At 34.4% G+C, this 18,561-nt stretch overlaps 2 protein-coding genes across 2 annotated transcripts in view; both read left to right on the plus strand.

Annotated features, from left to right (window-relative positions):
• Positions 1-143: 143 nt before the first annotated feature.
• On the plus strand, positions 144-18,522 carry LOC144957561 (uncharacterized). Its single transcript, XM_078888906.1, has 14 exons — positions 144-295; positions 1,805-1,858; positions 2,122-2,245; positions 2,941-3,094; positions 4,177-4,232; positions 10,134-10,253; positions 12,072-12,231; positions 12,909-13,138; positions 13,830-13,967; positions 14,642-14,731; positions 14,989-15,186; positions 16,341-16,491; positions 17,649-17,856; positions 18,435-18,522. The coding sequence occupies exons 1-14, from the start codon at positions 144-146 to the stop codon at positions 18,520-18,522; spliced, it is 1,923 nt and encodes a 640-aa protein (XP_078745032.1).
• LOC144958410 (uncharacterized) overlaps positions 18,434-18,561 on the plus strand; it is a 42,723-nt gene continuing 42,595 nt past the window's right edge. The window contains exon 1 of the mRNA XM_078890417.1: positions 18,434-18,521. The gene's annotated coding sequence lies outside the window, so the exon portion shown is untranslated. The remainder of the gene's footprint in view (positions 18,522-18,561) is intronic.

An 18,561-nucleotide genomic window follows, 5' to 3' on the forward strand; every position in this document is an offset into this window, starting at 1 on the left:
CAAACATGTTGTGTGAAACGTTGGCTTTCTTAAGTTTGAGAAGTAGTCCTTTTGTCCAGACTTTGTCAAATGCCTTTTCCATATCCACCCAAACTGTGACTGTGTGTTTTTTTTCTTGGTAACCATTTTCGATCAGCTGCGAGATGTATGTTATCTGGTCCTCTGTGCAGCGTAATTGTCTGAAACCAGCCTGTTCATCTGATATCAACTTATTGCTTTCTAAATACCATTGGAGACGGCGATTAACAATTCTCTCCATCAGTTTACCCAAGCAGCTTGTCAAACTTATTGGCCGGTAGCTTTCGGTTTTATTTTTTGGCTTGCCATCCTTCTTAATTGGTATCATGGTTGCCTGTTTCCATTTGAGTGGAAGTTTACCCTGTTTCCAACTTGCATTGAACAGTTGTTTCATTTTCCTCTTTGTGAGGGTTCCTAGGTGTTTCAACATGTCATTAGTAACATCATCTGGACCTGGTGATTTGTTCGTTTTTAGAGATTTCAAGGCAATTTCTACTTCTTCTTTTTTAATCGAACTGAACATGACATCATCTGTGGATTTTTGGGTGTATCCTTGTGTTTTCTCAATTCTTTGTGGACTTCTCGATTTTCGTTCTTTTCTAATCTGTATACTCCCAACACTTGAGTACTGCTTCATAAAACAGTTTGCTGCTTGTTTTTTGTTGAGAATCCTCCCTGATCATCTTCTACTGATGGTGCAGCATATCTGTTTTCTTGTCCACTTAGAGCTTTGGTTAGGTTCCATAATTTTCTTCCGTCTCTGTCGTAGTCAAGTTGTCTGGTTTTTTATGCCATGCTTCCTGTTTTGCTTTTATTGTTTCTTTCCTGAGAGTTTTTTTCAGCCTCTTTGTAAATTTCCATATTCTCATCATTTGGCTCTCTCTCTGCTTTTTTTTCTGTGTTCAGTGACTTGGCTGTTGAGACTTCCTAATTTTTCAGTCCATCCTGGACAGTAGTCCTTTCTTGATCCTCTGGGGATTGATTCTTTTGCAGCTTTCATGATTGATTTTGTGAAAGCTTTGGCTGATTTTTCTACATTCCTTGTTTTACAGTTTATCTCTTTTGTATAACTATCAGTCAACTTTGAAAACAGAGTCCAGTCTGCTTTTTTATAATTCCATCTCGGAGGTGGTGCCTTTCTGTCTTTTTCATATTCTTCAGTTATTTCAACCAGAATGGGACGATGATCACTTCCTGCCAGTTGTTCCTTTATCTGTTTACTGACTTTTCCGGTGAGATCTTCAGATATGAGAGTTAGGTCTGGGGTTGATGTTGTCTTCCATGCTCTTGAGAAGTATGTATCTGGGTCATCTTCATTTCTGACAATTTGAAGCTTACTGTCTGTAAGCCAATTTTCAAGGGTTTCACCTTTTCTGTCTAAGTCATTGTATCCCCAGCTTGGGGAGTGGCTATTGAAGTCTCCCACAACAATGAACTGTTCTTCTTCACTTCTTATGTTTTCAATTGGCAGATTCTCTGATGGTGGGCTGTAACAGTTATATATTGTGTATTGCAATTTGTTTTTGGTAATTTTTACAGCCAATATTTCAACAGATTCATCTGTCGTTATTTCATTTGTCGCTATGTCATTTCTGACGAAGATGATTACTCCACCTTTGTTCCGTTCTTTTCTGTCTTTCCTAAAATGTTGATATCCCCTTATTGAACACCTAATGTTTTCTGTGAAGTGTGTCTCCTGTATGCAGGCAATATCTATCTTCTCATCCTGAAGAAACTTGGAGAGGGCAGTCTTTTTATGTTGTATCCCTTCTGCATTCCATTGTAGCAATTTGATAGTTCCAGTAGTCCGTAACCTTGCATCTCCTACCCTGGTTCCACAGTAGGAGGGCAAGGTACCACCAGATCGCTTGGGTGAACCCTGTTTATCAGGGCTCGACGCTAGGTCCGTCCGGCGGGAATCCCCAGACTTCGCGCCATATCGTCCGACAGTTTTGTTGTCCATCATTGTGAGGAGGATGCGTGTCACATTAATTTTTGGGTTGGTTTCCCTCTCCAGACTATTTGCGCCTTTCGGCTCTGCGACTCCGACTTCAGCGGTTCTTTATTCTCTGGATGTGATTCCATAGCCTTTCATCTTCCCAGATCCACAAGGCAGTGGTGGTTTGAAGTTGGAGTTTTCCTTCTCCTAGACAGACTGCTTTCCAAGGCTATGAGCTCTGTCCACCCATTAATGGTGTCTAGGCTGGGAGTCCAGGAGAGTATCTTTGTAGAGTGACAGTTTCCCTTCACCCCACCAGCGTCATGGGGCTAGCACAGCTTATTGCGTGAACTAGGGCAATCTGGCCACGGCGGTTGATTCCTCCCTTCATCCGTCACCTCAGACACATAGAAACTCGTGTCATCAGCCGGTTAGAAAGTTCCTTTCGGAATACTCCAACCGTTGCCCAGGAGGCGGGCGGGGAAGAATGCCCCTACGTGGACCCTGACACGAGCTGGAATGGGTTGCGGATCAGTACTGATCAAAATAATCCAATCCTGCCTCCCTCGACTATAACGAATAGATAGTCATTGACCCTAAGTTTCTTATTTGTGACAATAAATTCAATGTCAACCACCTACTTTTTATCCAACATAAAACCGCTTTCAGACAGCCTAATACATATATATAAACTGTATAAAATAATAAAATATGTGATCCCTCGTCTCAAAACGGTATTATGTCGGGATGGACCAGATGCTAAAAAGTCAAATTATAGTTAAAGTGGTCAAAAATATGAAACGTTTGTATTTAGCACAGTAAAACATGATATTCCTCCTCCTCTAAAAAGCATATAAACCCAACTTACACATGATATTTCTGCTACAAATTCCATTTTCAGCATCTTATTCACCCCAACTTAATACCGCTTTGAGACGAGGAGTCACATATATTCTTCGTTTCTTTTTTTTCTTCCAATCCAGGCCATATACCAAAAAGGTCAAATCTTGTACAGACAAGGAAACTATGAAATGGCAATGCTGACCTTCAACAGGGGCAACAAACTAAATCCAAGCGCTCCTGGGTTTATAGAGGGGATTCAGAAAGCGCAACATGCAATGGACATCATGGCAACGGGTAAGAAGAAAGCAGATGGCGCATAGGCAATTAAATATATGTAGGTGCGCGCAAATTAATCTGGCAGCAGAGCGGCCGGCCAGATGGCAGCAGCTTCTTATAGTTCTCACACTACTATGTTATGAAGATCGACCCAATCAGCAAAGTCCGGTCCGCATTCATCGTGCACCGTCGCGAACCCGCCCTGTAGCATCGTCACAACACACCGTTCAACTAGATGCTCTGCCATTTCGGGTTCTTGCCCACATCTGGTACATGAAGAACAGGTGGAAAGTCCCCACTGATGAAGCGCCTTTGCTGTGCTGAGGCAGCTCCTCGACCGAAGCCGATTCGCAGCCACCCAGTTTCTCCTCTTACTGGTATCGAAGCCTGGCAACCAAGCTTAGAGGAGTGTATGTCCCCGCCCCCACGAGGGATTGAATTCGTCCAAACCGACTTCCATCTCGTATATGCATCTCTGTCCGTAGTCAGGGAAGCTGCGTACAAGGGTTGCCGCGACTTATTTCGGCTCGAAACGGGGGCGCGTCCATAATGCGCTTCAGAGGGGTATCCCCATTCCCTCTCTCTCGGTCCTAACATCAAATGACTGATCATTATGCCCTGGCAATTTGTATAAATAACCATTTGAGTCAATGGGTGAAAGAATTTCTCTATTTTTTTAAAGATGTGCAAATTACCCGTATGTTAATCTATATAAAATATTTTTACAAATTTTAGATTTGCCAGTAATTCTGTGCTCGTTGGCAAAATGTAAATTTTGATAGTATGCGTTTGGCTAAGAAACTCACAACATTGCCATCCGGAAGTATAACGGACCAACACACAAAACTATGTGCAACCTTAAACGTTTATTGTCTGGTTTATACAGTTTAGTGAGAATTACTCATTAACGCGGATGGCAAAAACAATAAAAATGACCCGAGTGACGTCAACTTCGATCTATCTATAGGCTCAACATAGAACAATTTTGACGCCAATCCTATTTTTTGAAAATAGATTACCATGAGAGTCAATATTATTTCTATGATTAATTAATCAATTCACTGATTCATTATTGGATTCATTAACTATTTCATATTCAGGGCGCCACATGAAAACAACACCTGCAGGTGACCTCTCAATGTATATTCCCAAGAAGGTAAGTCCATCATTGACTTTTATATAAAAAAAAATAAATTATTATATACTATATTTGGAATAATACTTTGGAGAGTCATTACATTTGTCTATTTTTGTTGTAACAATCGATATTGTTTATTTGTTGTTGTTTTTTGTTGTTGTTGTTTTGCTTTTATTGTGATTTGTTGGTTTTGTGATTTTGTTTTATGCCCCCCCCCCCCCCCCCACTCTCTTGTTTGTGTCAATGCAACCGCTGGTTTTGTTGCTGTTCATGACTTATCGCACGGTGTTAAAGGCTGAAAATAGCACTTATCATTACAATGCTTCTTCACACGATAGCGCATCATTAATTACATATCTAATCTCAAATAATATGGTTTGTAACATTTGTAGAAGGTTTTGTTGTGTTGTTGGATTGTTTCTTTTACACATCGTCAAGTATAATGAAAACAAATTATAATATCCATTTGTTGCTGAACGCCTCAAAAACAGTATTACATTGGGATAAACAAGATGAAAAAAAAGTGAATTTAACTTGAAAATGATTATAACGGCTTCATTCTCTTTTTCTAGTAAAGGAAATAAAACATTTCTTGCCCATGAAATTATTAATCAGCCCACGCCTCATTATACTGACTGTAAATGACCTACTTAACATTTAAACCATCCCGACATAATTTTAAAAATAATTACAGATTGATCAATAATATTAAATATTATTAGTTTTAAGCATTCTATAATACTTATAATCGTTCTCTCCAACAAAATATATTAGGTCAACACAAGTCTGATATTCTGACTATAAAATCAATCTTCAGCATATTGTCAACTCCGACATAATACCCTTTTGAGGCGGGAGGTCACATATATGACAATTTAAAGTCAAAACTAACAGTCATAGATTATTGAAGGTATTGAAACTGCTCATGGTAAAATCAACGGTGTCCAAAGTCAATTGTTTAATGAAAGAGGAAAAAAAACGATCATACATATACATTTTAAAGAAATGGATTCCCTGTAAACCAGGGTTTTAAATTGGTTCGAAGACGTTGCAATTGTTGTCGTAATCGTCGACAAATTTGTGTTTTGTCTCCGTCCGTAACAATTGTTGTTGTTGTTGTTGTTGTTGTTGTTGTGGTTGTTGTTGCTGTTGTTGTTGTTGTTGTTGCTGCTGTTGTGTTATGATTTTTGAAGATATCAAGGTGATAGATTAGGGTGTAGGTACCGTTGTAAGATTAAATGTCTGAAAAGGTGTGAATGTGACAATGTCAGACAAAGCAGAAAGAAAAATACAATTAAAAACCATCCCAAAAAGAATCAGCATGTTGATTTTCTTTTTTTTTTTAATGGTTTGTTCTTGTATATTTCTTCGACTCTGTTTGGACTGTCACATACACACCAATTCAAACATTTCTGTTTTAATTGATCATTATAAGTTGATTTCAATACATCATCAAAAGATAATAACATAAAAATTATTATTATTATTATTTCTTTTATTATTACTATTATTACTATTATTACTACTACTATTATTATCATTATTATTATTACTATTATTATTATTATTATTATTATTATTATTATTATTATTATTATTATTATTATTATCATCATTATTACTTATTATTATTATATATTATTATATTATTATTATTATTATTATTATTATTATTATTATTATTATTACTAATATTATGATCGATATCAAATAATCTTTTTTTTTTAAAGGTCAATATACCTATACCTGTTTATTGTCGTATTTAAAAGACGGAGATAATTCTAAATTGGCAAAGCAACGACAAACATTGGGTGTCTCCCATTCCTGAGGTTAATAAAAAAAAAAAAAAAACCATAAAAATGATTCCTTTTTGACAGATTCTTAAAAGACACCAAAAATTGGAAGAGGTAGATATTTATGAAAAAATTTAAAAAAAAATAAAAACAATTTGTGCATAGTCGTCTGTGTTCCTTGTGTATCGAATTTCCATTCGTCTTTCTTCTGTATCCATCCCAATCCCCGCCCAGCCAATAACTCTTTGTATTTTTTACCAAAGCCATTTCTACCGACGTGAACATAATATTTGCTGGTCTGCTGATAACCCAAATTATTATTAAGGCCGCATTGTTATAATGGGAAATACTCTCAAACCGAAGAAAAATACTGTCTATTATAACAATATTAAATTGAGTCCATAATTATAATATTCGCTTATCGAGCCTGTTATATGTACATATTATCTATATTTCTACTTATCCAGTAAAAGTTCAATAACCACTTCAAGTCTTCTACAATAATAATACGTGACTTACCTCTCATTTTATAACAGTACCACAGTCAATATAGTTAAAAACGCCACTACACATTATCTCATTCGTCTGCAGTGTTTCATTCATCCTGTTTTGTTGATGAAGGGGAAACCCAAAACGTCCATTTTATCTGTTTTCGTATATTAAATTGAAGCTTACATCCAATTTCACATTGTTATTTATTTCTTCGAGCTTCGACCAGCAACATTTACATTCTTTGGAAATGTAATGCTGAGAAACGTCTTCAGTCTTCTTTTCGTTCATTGTCTTCTCTCTCGTAATAATAATAATAATGTAATAATAATAATAATAATAATAATAATAATAATAATAATAATAATAATAATAATATAATTAATAATAATAATAATAATAATAATAATAATAATAATAATAATAATAATAATAATAATAATAATAATAATATATAATAATAATAATAATATAATAATAATAATAATAATAATAATAATAATAATAATAATAATAATAATAATAATATATCATTATTATCCTCAAAATAGTGGCAATTTGCCATTTGGTTACACATTTATAACAATACAATATTATTGAGTACATATATAAAATAATATTATATTGACATATTTAATATTATATACACAGTCACACTAGTAACACCGTAGTTATCCTCACCATCAACGTCATCATCATCATCATCACCATCATTATCATCATCATCTCAACAACCTTCCTAATATTTCTGTTACAATCCTTCACTTTCAACATTCCCTTATAACACCATCACCATCCTCATCATACTCCTACTATATTATTTTCCTGTAACAAGCTATAGGAGGGAAAGCTTGTGCTTGATATCCCTCATCAGAAAGACAGATTCTCTCTCTCTCTCTCTCTCTCTCTCTCTCTCTCTCTCTCTCTCTCTCTCTCTCTCTCTCTCTCTCTCTCTCTTCGCATTGTTCTTTCACTGGATACGGGAGACTATTCCCCTGCCTCAAAGTTGACTGCATGAAAAATACAAGTACCTGTCCACTCTTGAATGGGGAACCATTAACTTTGACAGCTTCCTATAATATGTGACCCCTCGTCTCAAAACGGTATTATGTCGGTATGGACCAGAAGCTAAAAAGTCAAATTATAGTTAAATCGGTCAAAAATATGAAACGTTGGTATTTAGCACAGTAAAATATGATATTCCTTCTCCTCTATAAAGCATATAATCTCAACTTAAGCATGATATTTATTGCTACATATTCCATTTTCAGCACCTTAATCATCCCGACTTAATACCGTTTTGAGACGAGGGGTCACATATTTAGTTGAATATCACCAAAGGGAAATTTCTCTTTGTCATTCAGGCATTTGCAAACAAATATTGTCACTTTGTCGTACTTTTTATCTCTGTTCTAACGGTTCAAAATCTAAATCAATTTTGTGGGATATATATATATATATATATATATATATATATATATATATATATATATATATATATATATATATATTCTGCTTTAATTAATAAATGTAACTGTCCTGTTGTAATGTGTTATATTTCTTTGATTTCTGATTTGTGGTGAGGGCCACAAGACAGAGCTGCTATAAGTCTAATGTAGTTCTACCTTTGTAGCATTTTAATTCTATTTATTTCCTGAAGTCGTATAAATTTCTTTCGAGGTAGCCTAAAGTAAAGTTTGCCTTTTTATTTGTTTGTTTGTTTGTTGATTTGGGTTTTTTTTTCTTGTTTTGTTTGTGTGTGTGTGTGTGTGTGTGTGTGTGTACGTGTGTGTGTGTGTGTGTGTTTGTTACATGATCTTTCCAATTTAGTTTGTTAGTTTGTGTTTCTCTGCAAATTCGTTTCCATTCTCGATTATGAATCTTGTTTCTTACAAACATTATTTATTTTAAAAAATGTGATCCGCCGTCTCAAAGCGGTTATAAGTCGCCATGAACCAGTAGCTAAAAAGTCAAATCAATCTACAGATTGATCAAGAATATGAAATATTAGTTTTTAACATTCTATAATACTGTATTCATTCTCTCCAACAAAACATATAAGTCAACCCAAGTCTGATATTCTGGCTCTAAAATCAATCTTCAGCATTTTGTCAACCCCGACATAATACCCTTTTGATAAGATGGGTCACAATAAATACTATAATATTTTATTCTCCAAGTCTGGCTATCAAATTAATTGTCAGTATCTTGTTGATCCTGACATTGATACAGTCTGGAGACGATTGGTCACAAATCCCATAGTCGTTCTCTTCAAAAAAACATTATATGTACCACTTGGGTAAATTCCTTGATGTATCATCAAAACAAACCCAGGTCTGATAGGGGAAAATCCCGACTGTACCTGGGATCCATCTTGATCCTTTTAGCGTATGAAAAGAGTGCTCCGCCAAATGAGTTATCGGTAGGTACTATAGCCTACCTCCATTTTGTTAAGTACCAACGTCACACATGCTTGTACTTGTCTTTGGTGTCAGGGAGTCGGTGCTGCAATCATTATTATTATTATTATTATTATTATTATTATTATTATTATTATTATTATTATTATTATTATTATTATTATTATTATTATTATTATTATTATTATCATGATGATGATCATCATCATCATCATCATTATTATTATTATGATCATCATCATCATAATTATCATCATCATCATCATCATCATCATCATCATCATCATTATTATTATAATTATGATCATCATCATCATAATTATCATCATCATCATCATCATCATCATCATCATCATCATCATCATCATCATCATCATCACCTATTTAATAAACGAATAGGTAGGTACGAGACTAAAATTTGGAAACCGGAAACCGAAAAAAGTTATCCCTCCTCCCTCAGTCCTCAGCTTTGACTGATCGATCTGATATCCAGGGTTGCCAGTTTGGCATTTTAAATGCCAGATTCCAAAAATCTGGCATTTTTGAAAACCGTTTGGCATTAGAAAAATCATTTGGCATTTGGCATTTTCATTTGGCATTTTCTTTTCTTGTATATTATACTTCAAATGACACCTTTTCTTAATTATTTCTAAACGCGTAAAAACAAACATCTTCACATTTCTTTTTCATTCTTAAAATCCAACCGTGGTGTAGTGGTTTAGCACTCCACTTAGTAGTCAGTAGGTAAATAATTACCCCAACAGGAAATTTAGTATAATTCAAAAAAAAAACAAACAAAAAAAAAAAAATAAAAATAAAAGAAAAAGAAAAGAAAACACGCAAGCCACCAGGATATGATAGTAAATTGTCTATCAAAAGTGAGTAGTTTTCTTAGTGGGGGTGGGAGTCAACAGACTTTGGCATCTTTTTGAGTGTTTTGGCATTTTTTGAGTCTTCCCCTGGCATTTTGTTGAAAAATAATCTGGCAACCCTGCTGATATCTGTCGTCTGCTCACTGTTCATCTGTTTTTCTCATGTCTTCTGCCTTCTGCTTGAAGTTTGGAATTTGACCCCTTTGATACATTTCGCCTTGGTAAATTATAGAACGTTTGGTTTTATTGTTATTGCTTAATCAGGAATATATATTTTGTCACTTATTTTTCTAAACATCTTGCGTAAATTGCTAAAATTAAAATTAATCGCCTTCCCTTCAACAGCAGTCCAGTTTTCAGCTCTCAAAGCGGACCCTTCCCAGCTTAGGCAAATCAACTTCCAATGACAATACAAGATTGCCTAGTCCCGGATTCCGCAAACGTCATGGAACTCTTTTACTCCAGGTGAGATTGAAGTTTACTCAAACCTATAGGCTATTCATATTATGGTTTTGCTGTCCTTTCATCCATCTTGATTTGTTTACTCAAGAATCGGGCTTATTTCAAAATACGGTTAATACGTGACTTGCATTTAATCGCTGCTGTCAACCAGCAACCTATTTGCTGCCACATCTCATTGAAAACAAAATTGTTCGTAAAATTAAAGAAGGGGAGAAAGAGAGGTAGATTGGTAGATAATGAAAGTTAGGGAATATTTCTGCACACCATATCACATTCATCAATGCTTGATTGTCCATCATATTTTTTTTATCATTTCTAATAACCACGCATGTCAACTCTCCTTTCCCAAATACAGGCCGAAGGAATCAAAGACACATAAATCCTGTTTCACTATAAGATATAACATACAATTTTAATCAACTCAAAAGCAAATTAAATCTTTGAACCATTTGCCTGTTGTTCTCCATGATGGTCAAAGGGGTAAAGTATGATGATATAAAAGGGAATGGGTGTTGATAGGCTTGATGCCACTTTTAATGAACTGACCTATTTGTTCTTTTGAAGACATGGAACGATTCCATTGTCATTGTTATTTTCAGGAGGCCTCCCACACATTCATCTAGCTAAGGGAAACAACTGAAGTATTCCTTCAACTAACCCTAAGAAAAAATAAAACCTAGTACCTTTAAAAAAACAAACATCCAAGGACCTTACTGAGACTTATAACTAACCCTAATAGAAAAAAATCCTCGGACCTTGAGCTAACCATAAAAGAGAAAAAAAACCCTGGGACTGCTTTGCACTACATTTCAATACTTCAATGATTAATGGCAGTGGAGAGCTAAAACAATGGTCATATTAGGAGATTTAAAACTTTCATCAATCAATCAATCAAGGCTTTGTTCTACAGCTTTCAAAAATTGACAAATTGAATAAATAAATGTCTGACAAAAGATCCACTGTTAAAATAACAAAGTGAAGCTACCTTGAGGAACGTATGGAACGTCTCCCTTATTCTCATTAGTGATATATTTATATTTTTGTTTTCTTTAAAATCTTTCTTAATTATGAAGGTATGAAATTATAATTCCATTTAATAGTTTATTGTGACATGATTTTATGGTAGCATTCTTATAAGTTTAACCCTCTCCTTACCACCTACAGCAAAATTGTCACATTTGTTACGACACAATATACATTTTTTTCTTATTCAGATTTAGTTGCACATCACAATGATCTTTGTTTAATTAATAAGAACATTAAGTTGTTTTGTAGAGAGCTTGTTTGAGTTTAAAAAATCAATTTTTCTGCAAGGTAAGCCTGCCATTTTGGGAAAATACTGAAAATGGTCGGTAAGGAGAGAGTCAAGGAGGCTGCTGGGAGACCACTTTAACCACCCAAAATCTTTTTATGACACCACTTTAGGATAAAGGATCCCTCACATGAATCCTCCAACTTAGATTTCATTCTTATCAATACTATTCAGCAACGTAGAACGTTAAGCTAGTGAAAAATATTTGACATTTGTAATCTATGATCTCAAAATGGTATTATGTTTGGTTGAATCAGATGTCATAAAATGTGATTTAATGTTAATTGACTTAAAATGTATAATTTTGTTACTTGAAAAAACGTTTTCCATTGTCGTCAATAAAACATACATACTTAACCCAGGTCTTTTATTTTTTACAGTAAACTCAAGTTTTAATATTTAAATCAATGGAACATAATACCGTTATGATGTGGTGGGTCATATTCATGGCTGGTAGGTTTTTAAAATTTTATATCCAATAAGAAATGCATTTTAAAAAATAATTCCAGGTTCAGAAACGGCACAATGCAGTTCTTGGCTATCCCAAATATGGGCATATGGATAAAGACACAGATGCCCATCGGAATGTCAATGATAGAGCCATGAAGGAAATTCTGGGACAACTGTATGAAGACAAAGCATATTTTGAACGCATTCTTGATGGCACAGGTTTGGATAAAACAGCTATGTATAATATTGGGGAACTCATAGGCATCTGTTGGTTAATGTCAAAATTTACTGAGGTTAAGAAAAATAAATTAGATTCATCTAATTGTTTTTTTAAGCCAATATCTTTGTAAAAACTGTGTTTGGTGAAGATAATCAAAAATAAAATAAGTATAAATGTCTCAGATATATCATTTAAATGAGCTTTTTATAAAGCGCAATATCCACTAAACGTGCTCAAAGAGCTTTACAAGGGGTCCTTGAACAACAGCCTTAACACGTAGGACGGGACATGACGCCTGTTAGGTGATATCACAATTTTTTTCGAACAGAGACAACGCTTTTACTGGCCAGGTACTCATTTTACACCCGAGTACGATGAGATAATGTGAGTAAAGAGATTAAATCAAATGACATGTCAGATTTTGGCTTTTAATGTTTGGAATGGGTTTGGCGAAACAATACCAATGATGAGATATGATGATAGATTGCAAATGGTTATGATATTAGAAATTCTGATGATACTATTTTGTGATGGCAAAAGAAATCACTTTAAACCTACACATTTTTTTATTTCAATTTCATAGAAATAATAATTTAATTTATAATCACTTTCAGTTCTCTTCAATATGCGCATTCCGAAATTTTTACATTTTTTTTTCATTGATTTCCACAATCAGCTCAAGACAGAGGATTGTCGGATATGTTATCCAGCGTTTTGGAAGATGGCCTTAAATTCCTTTATGATCGTGTCTTGTTCTGGGCACAAAATGGCAGTCTTCCACCAGCTCCCCCTCAGCCTCAGCCCTTGTCTACCGGAGTGAGAGCCATCACCAATGCTCCAGCCAGTGAGACTTCCAAAGACACTCAAGAAAATGAGGGGTCAACAGAAGGATCTGAGGAAGAAGTGGTATAATTAACATTTTTTAAAAAGATAATTTCAAAAATGATTTGATAAGAGTTTTATTTTTCTCTCCAAAACTGACGGTTTTATTTATCAACCTCAGCAATGCTCCGAATTAATGAGTACAGAGTAGCTCAATAGGTTTTGCTTCCTTAGATACAGACATATGATTCGACACATAACTGCCATGTATTTTTGCAGCCTAAATCAAATCGCCTTGCTGTGTCACCATACGATGATCACCCACATAGTCTTTATCGCTTGGTGAAAAATTTTGTTCATGATCATTGTGTTTTTTGGTTTTTTAATTCATCGGCAGCTCTCCTTATTTTTTTACTTATTATCTTAACATACCTGCCAAGTACCCTGATAAAATCGGATGTACTCCAATTTTTTTTCTCCTTTTTGAGTGCCCCGTCGTAATATGGAAAACTCTGATTTTTTATTATTTTTTTTTCATCCATCATGTCTTGACCAAAAAAACAAAAAAAGTAAAAATACAACAAAAGCGAAAATGCGAAACTGATTTTTCATGTTGGTGAGTGAAACTTTTAAAAATTTGTGGTACAAGGTAATACTCATTAAGGGATGCTGGGCTTCTTTCATAAAAAGTGTCGGATATACAGTGAAATGAAAGTCTTTTAAATAAAATTTAGGTTTACCCCTATTTTTTAGCTTGACTCCTATTTTTATTCAGTATAGGTTGGCAGGTATCTTAACCCTTTTTACTCCGTCTGAAACAAAGGGCATCCACAACACATTCCCTGCAAGTCATGAGAGCTCTCACAATTTTTGCTGTTATGAATTTCCTTTGGATTCATTCTATGATATATTTGTTATTTTTAACTGGTCTTTTTAAAATTAGATAAACTTTATTCATCCATAAGGAAATTGAGTTTACAAACGTGAAATATTAGAGTGAATAAATAAGCCACATAAAATAACATATTTACAATATAGGGAATAAAAGTGCGCCTACAATATTATATTTGATATAAATACATAGAATATTTGATATGTTATGTATAGTATATGTGTGTGTAAAAGTAAAGGTAAATTAGATAAAATAGAATTCTGTGTAAATATATTTTTATCATCAATGAAAGACGATATATTAGATTTTTAAAATTAAATGGCGGGTACGGAAAGATTACAATTTAGAAATAAAACGCCTGATATCAGAGGGAAGATTAGACCATTAATGTCTCTCATCCTTGTGAGAAGAGATAGCATCTGACCACTTCTATTTGACTTTTTAATATGTTCAGACGGGGGGAGAAGAATCATCACTTATCTCTGGGATGTTGCGAAGGCAACATCTTGCTAATGTGCAATCAAAGCAGTGGATAGAATAAGTGACTTTAGACATCCTTCTAAAAGTTTTATTGATGTTGTGCTTGTCACATCTTGCAGAGACACACCTATAAAACAAAAATAAGTACACAAGTTTCTATCAATTATAGAATTATTTTTTAAATAAAGTTACATTGCCAAATTTAAATACACCAGAGTGACTGCTTTCAAAACATGGCCCAAACAGCCTCCACGCAACTTCAAAAGTTTGTAGAAAGCCATTTTGGTGCATTTTTGTCTAAGGAGGTAACATTTTAAAATAAAATAGAATAAAATTTATTATCTCCCGTTTTTCATATTTTAGTTTTCAGTAATCCACAGACATATACTTCTCATGTTTTTATAACTTTTTTTTTTTTTTTTTTTTTTTTGGGGGGGGGGGGGGTTGTTTTGGGGTTTTTTTTAGCTTGTATTCCTTTTTAATTTGTTTTTGTTTTACCATTACTATGTGACAAAACTTGAATTATTGAATTATCAACTTCAATGACATCTTAATTTTCTAGGATTCCAATGATGAAATCATGGCCAAAGTGACAGGTGCCATTGATGCAGTGTCCTCTGTCAATGAACCTGGAACAGGAAAGAAGAAGAAGCGACTAAAGGTTCGAAAACGCCGTGCAGATATCCTGAAGAAAAGAGCTTCTATGGTGGTGGTTCCAAGAAAAAAGCACAAGAAAATTCAAAACAAAAAGAATGTTCCAGTGAGTATTGACCTGAAATTTTCTTAGTAGCAGTGACACTGTCCCTGACAATTAAAACGATCATGAAAATTCAAAACAAAAAAGAATGTTTCAGTGAGTATCGACCTGAAATGTTCTTAGTAGCAGTGGCAATGTCCTCCGACAATTAAAACTATCTTCATTTTTTCTACATAAAGCAGTATTCATCCATCTATTTATCATGAGTCCTTTTAGCTCATTTGGTAGAGCTTTTGCATAACAAGCAAAAGATCCAGTTGAAATTATTTCTGACCCCTTATCCACCAGCAATGATTGGGTAGCTGGGTCTCACAGATCTGGTGGATAGTGTTCTCCAATAGACTAGTATCCTATTCAAGATGTAACAAGCAAAGAGTGTAGTTGAGATTTTTTTTTCTGACCCCCCTGTCCACCCACCACTAATTGGGTAGCTGGTTCTGTTAGATCTGGTGAAAAGTACTTTGCAATAGACAAGCGTCCTATCCAAAGGATAGCAAGCAATTGCTTTTGTCCATTTCATGCTATGAAAACCGGAATAAACTCAGCTTTCATGGGCCTAATGGTTTTGAAGGACTACCTATTTTCTTTTATGGTCCATCCCACTGAAAGATTGATGTAAGTCTAGCATCAGAGTAAGTGTGGGCTGCAATGTTTGCAGTAGGGTTATGATTCTTGTTTAAGGAAGAAGATTGGATGCTGTGAATGCATCAAACTTGCTGCATGCCTCATATCCACTTGTCCATCTTGCCAAACACACATTATTTCTCTTTGTCATTAGATCGCAACTCTGTGCATCAAAGATAATCGCAACTGTGAGTGTGGTGAGCACAAATGGACGTGCCTAGACCTTGATTTGTTTTAACAAGATCTACCCACCATTTTATTTTTAAATGTCTAATGAAAATCAGGTTACAAGCATGAATTAATTGGTATTACTTGGTTCATTTGAAAGAATTAGATTTTTTGGAAAGCATTTTGGTTTCACTTTGGTTTTTCTTTTCCTTTTCATACCATTTTAAAAAAATGTCTAATGAAAATCAGGTTACAAGCATGAATTAATTGGTATTACTTGGTTCATTTGAAAGAATTAGATTATTTGGAAAGTATTTTGGTCTCACTTTTCTTTTTCTTTTCCTTTTCATTTATAAAATATTCAGGACCAGGAGGAAGAAGAGCAGAACAGCATGGATGTGTCCAAAGTCAACTTTCAGTTCAATTCTCTTGCCGTCCTTGGCAATATTGGTGAAGAAAATGGGAAATCATCACCAACAGGAACAACGACAGTGGACGAGTCCGATTTAGACACGAGTATGGATGATGCGTTAGAGAGGCAAAAGATGAGGGAGGAGAAGAGGAGAAAGAGGATGGAGAAGAGAGAAAAGAGAGAGAAGGAGAGGCGAGCACTGGAGGAGAAAATGCGAGAGAGAGAAATAAAGAAAACTAAAGGAGATGATGATGATGATGGCCAACAAGAAGAGCCAAAACAAGTTGATCCGTTAATGGAATATTTGGATAAGATGATGGATAATATGGAGGAACGTAAGTACATCAATATATGTAGCCCTAACACCTATATGTAGCCTTATTCTGATATTATGGTGGTATCGGGATGAACAAAATAATTGAATTGAATTGGAATAAATAATAATAATAATATCAAGCACTTATACTGCGCTTAATCAATACATAGGCTCTAAGCGCTTTACACCCAAACTCATGCATGCATAAACGCCAAAACAGTTAGATCCATTAATGGGATATTTGGATAAGATGATGGATTACATGGAGGTACGTAAGTACAACAATATATGTATCCCTAACACCTATATGTAGCCTTATTCTGATATCATGGTGGTATTGTCGGGATGAACAAAACGATTGAATTGAATTGGAATAAGTGATGATGATAATAATAATAATATTAATAATAATAATAATATCAAGCACTTATACAGCGCTTAATCTATACATAGGCTCTAAGCACTATGCAACAAAACTTACGTATACACAAACACATACACTCACTCAGAAAGTACCATTTATAAACGAAAACTTTAACGATATAATAATTGATCCCTACAATACATAGTCTTTAACTAAGACGATCAAAACTAAGTATTATGTTTTTTTAACCAGACTTTTCAGATCTCTTGAATTTATTGGTAAATTTCTGATATTTGTGCTCATTCCTAATATCCCAAATTTCCAGCCAGATACGAGTAATTCATAGCTATTGTTTTCTATTACAGATTGAGCAGATTTTATTTTTTTTAAATCTGAATATATCCAACATTTTATCAATGCCATGCAACAAAATATGTGTTTGACAATTAAATTTCATGATATATGGAACTCTCAACGCAGAAATTAAGACACAGGTACATGTCATTCGTTTTTTAATATAATATATCAATGTTTTCTTTTTCTTTCTTGATTGCATTCTTATTAAAATTATATCCAACCAGTTTACACCAAGATGGAGTATTCATCTTTGAAGTCAAAAGCAGAGTCATTCCTGTTGACAATGGAAAAATATGACAAGAGTGTGACTGGAGGAAAGATGAACTACGTCGCTAAGGCTCACAGTTACCTTGGCAATGCTTATGTTGGATTGAAGAACTATGACTTTGCCATCATGCATTTTGAAAAAGACAAGGAGATTGGAGAAAGATGGTAAAGACCTTGTTCTCTCCGCGAAGTAGAGGGGTTTTTATCACTCAATAACTCCTATTATGAAGTAGAATGGTTCTTATCACTAAAAAATAATTGTTACCATGATCTAGAGTTATCACTCAAAAATAATTGTTACCATGAAGTAGTGGGGTTCTTTTCACTCAAAAGTAATTCTTACCATGAAGTAGAATGGTTCTTATCATTCGAAAATAATTGTTATCATGAAGTAGAGTTCTTATCACTCAAAAGTAATTCTTTCCATGAAGTTGAGAGGTTCTTATTACTCAAAAAATAGTTGTTACCATTACTTAGAGTGGTTCTCATCACACAAAATTTCTTTACTTGGGTAATAAAATATATCGTAAGAAGACTTTGAACTTGAGGCTTTAGAGAACAGCAGAGTTTGCCTTATTGGGTAGACAAAATAACTATTGAAGGGAGCAGGGGTCGAATTATTATTATTTGATATGACTTGGATGAGGTAAGGTAAGAGTGCGACATGATCAAGAACAACACTCTGTGGCCATTGAGTTACTCCTCTCATGATGCACTTACATTGTTGTTGATTTCATCACCAGGCAAATGCCAGACTGTGTGTCTAGAGCGTTAGGCAATATTGGAAGAGTGTATGTCTACAAGAAGAAGTATGCCGAGGCTTTGAAATAGTAAGTATTATTTAGCTCGTTTATATAATCTAAATTATTT

Source organism: Berghia stephanieae, chromosome 12 (assembly GCF_034508935.2).
Source record: "Berghia stephanieae isolate SIO BIC M18660-M18661 chromosome 12, UCSD_Bste_1.3, whole genome shotgun sequence".
Classification (NCBI taxonomy): Eukaryota; Metazoa; Mollusca; class Gastropoda; order Nudibranchia; family Aeolidiidae; genus Berghia; species Berghia stephanieae.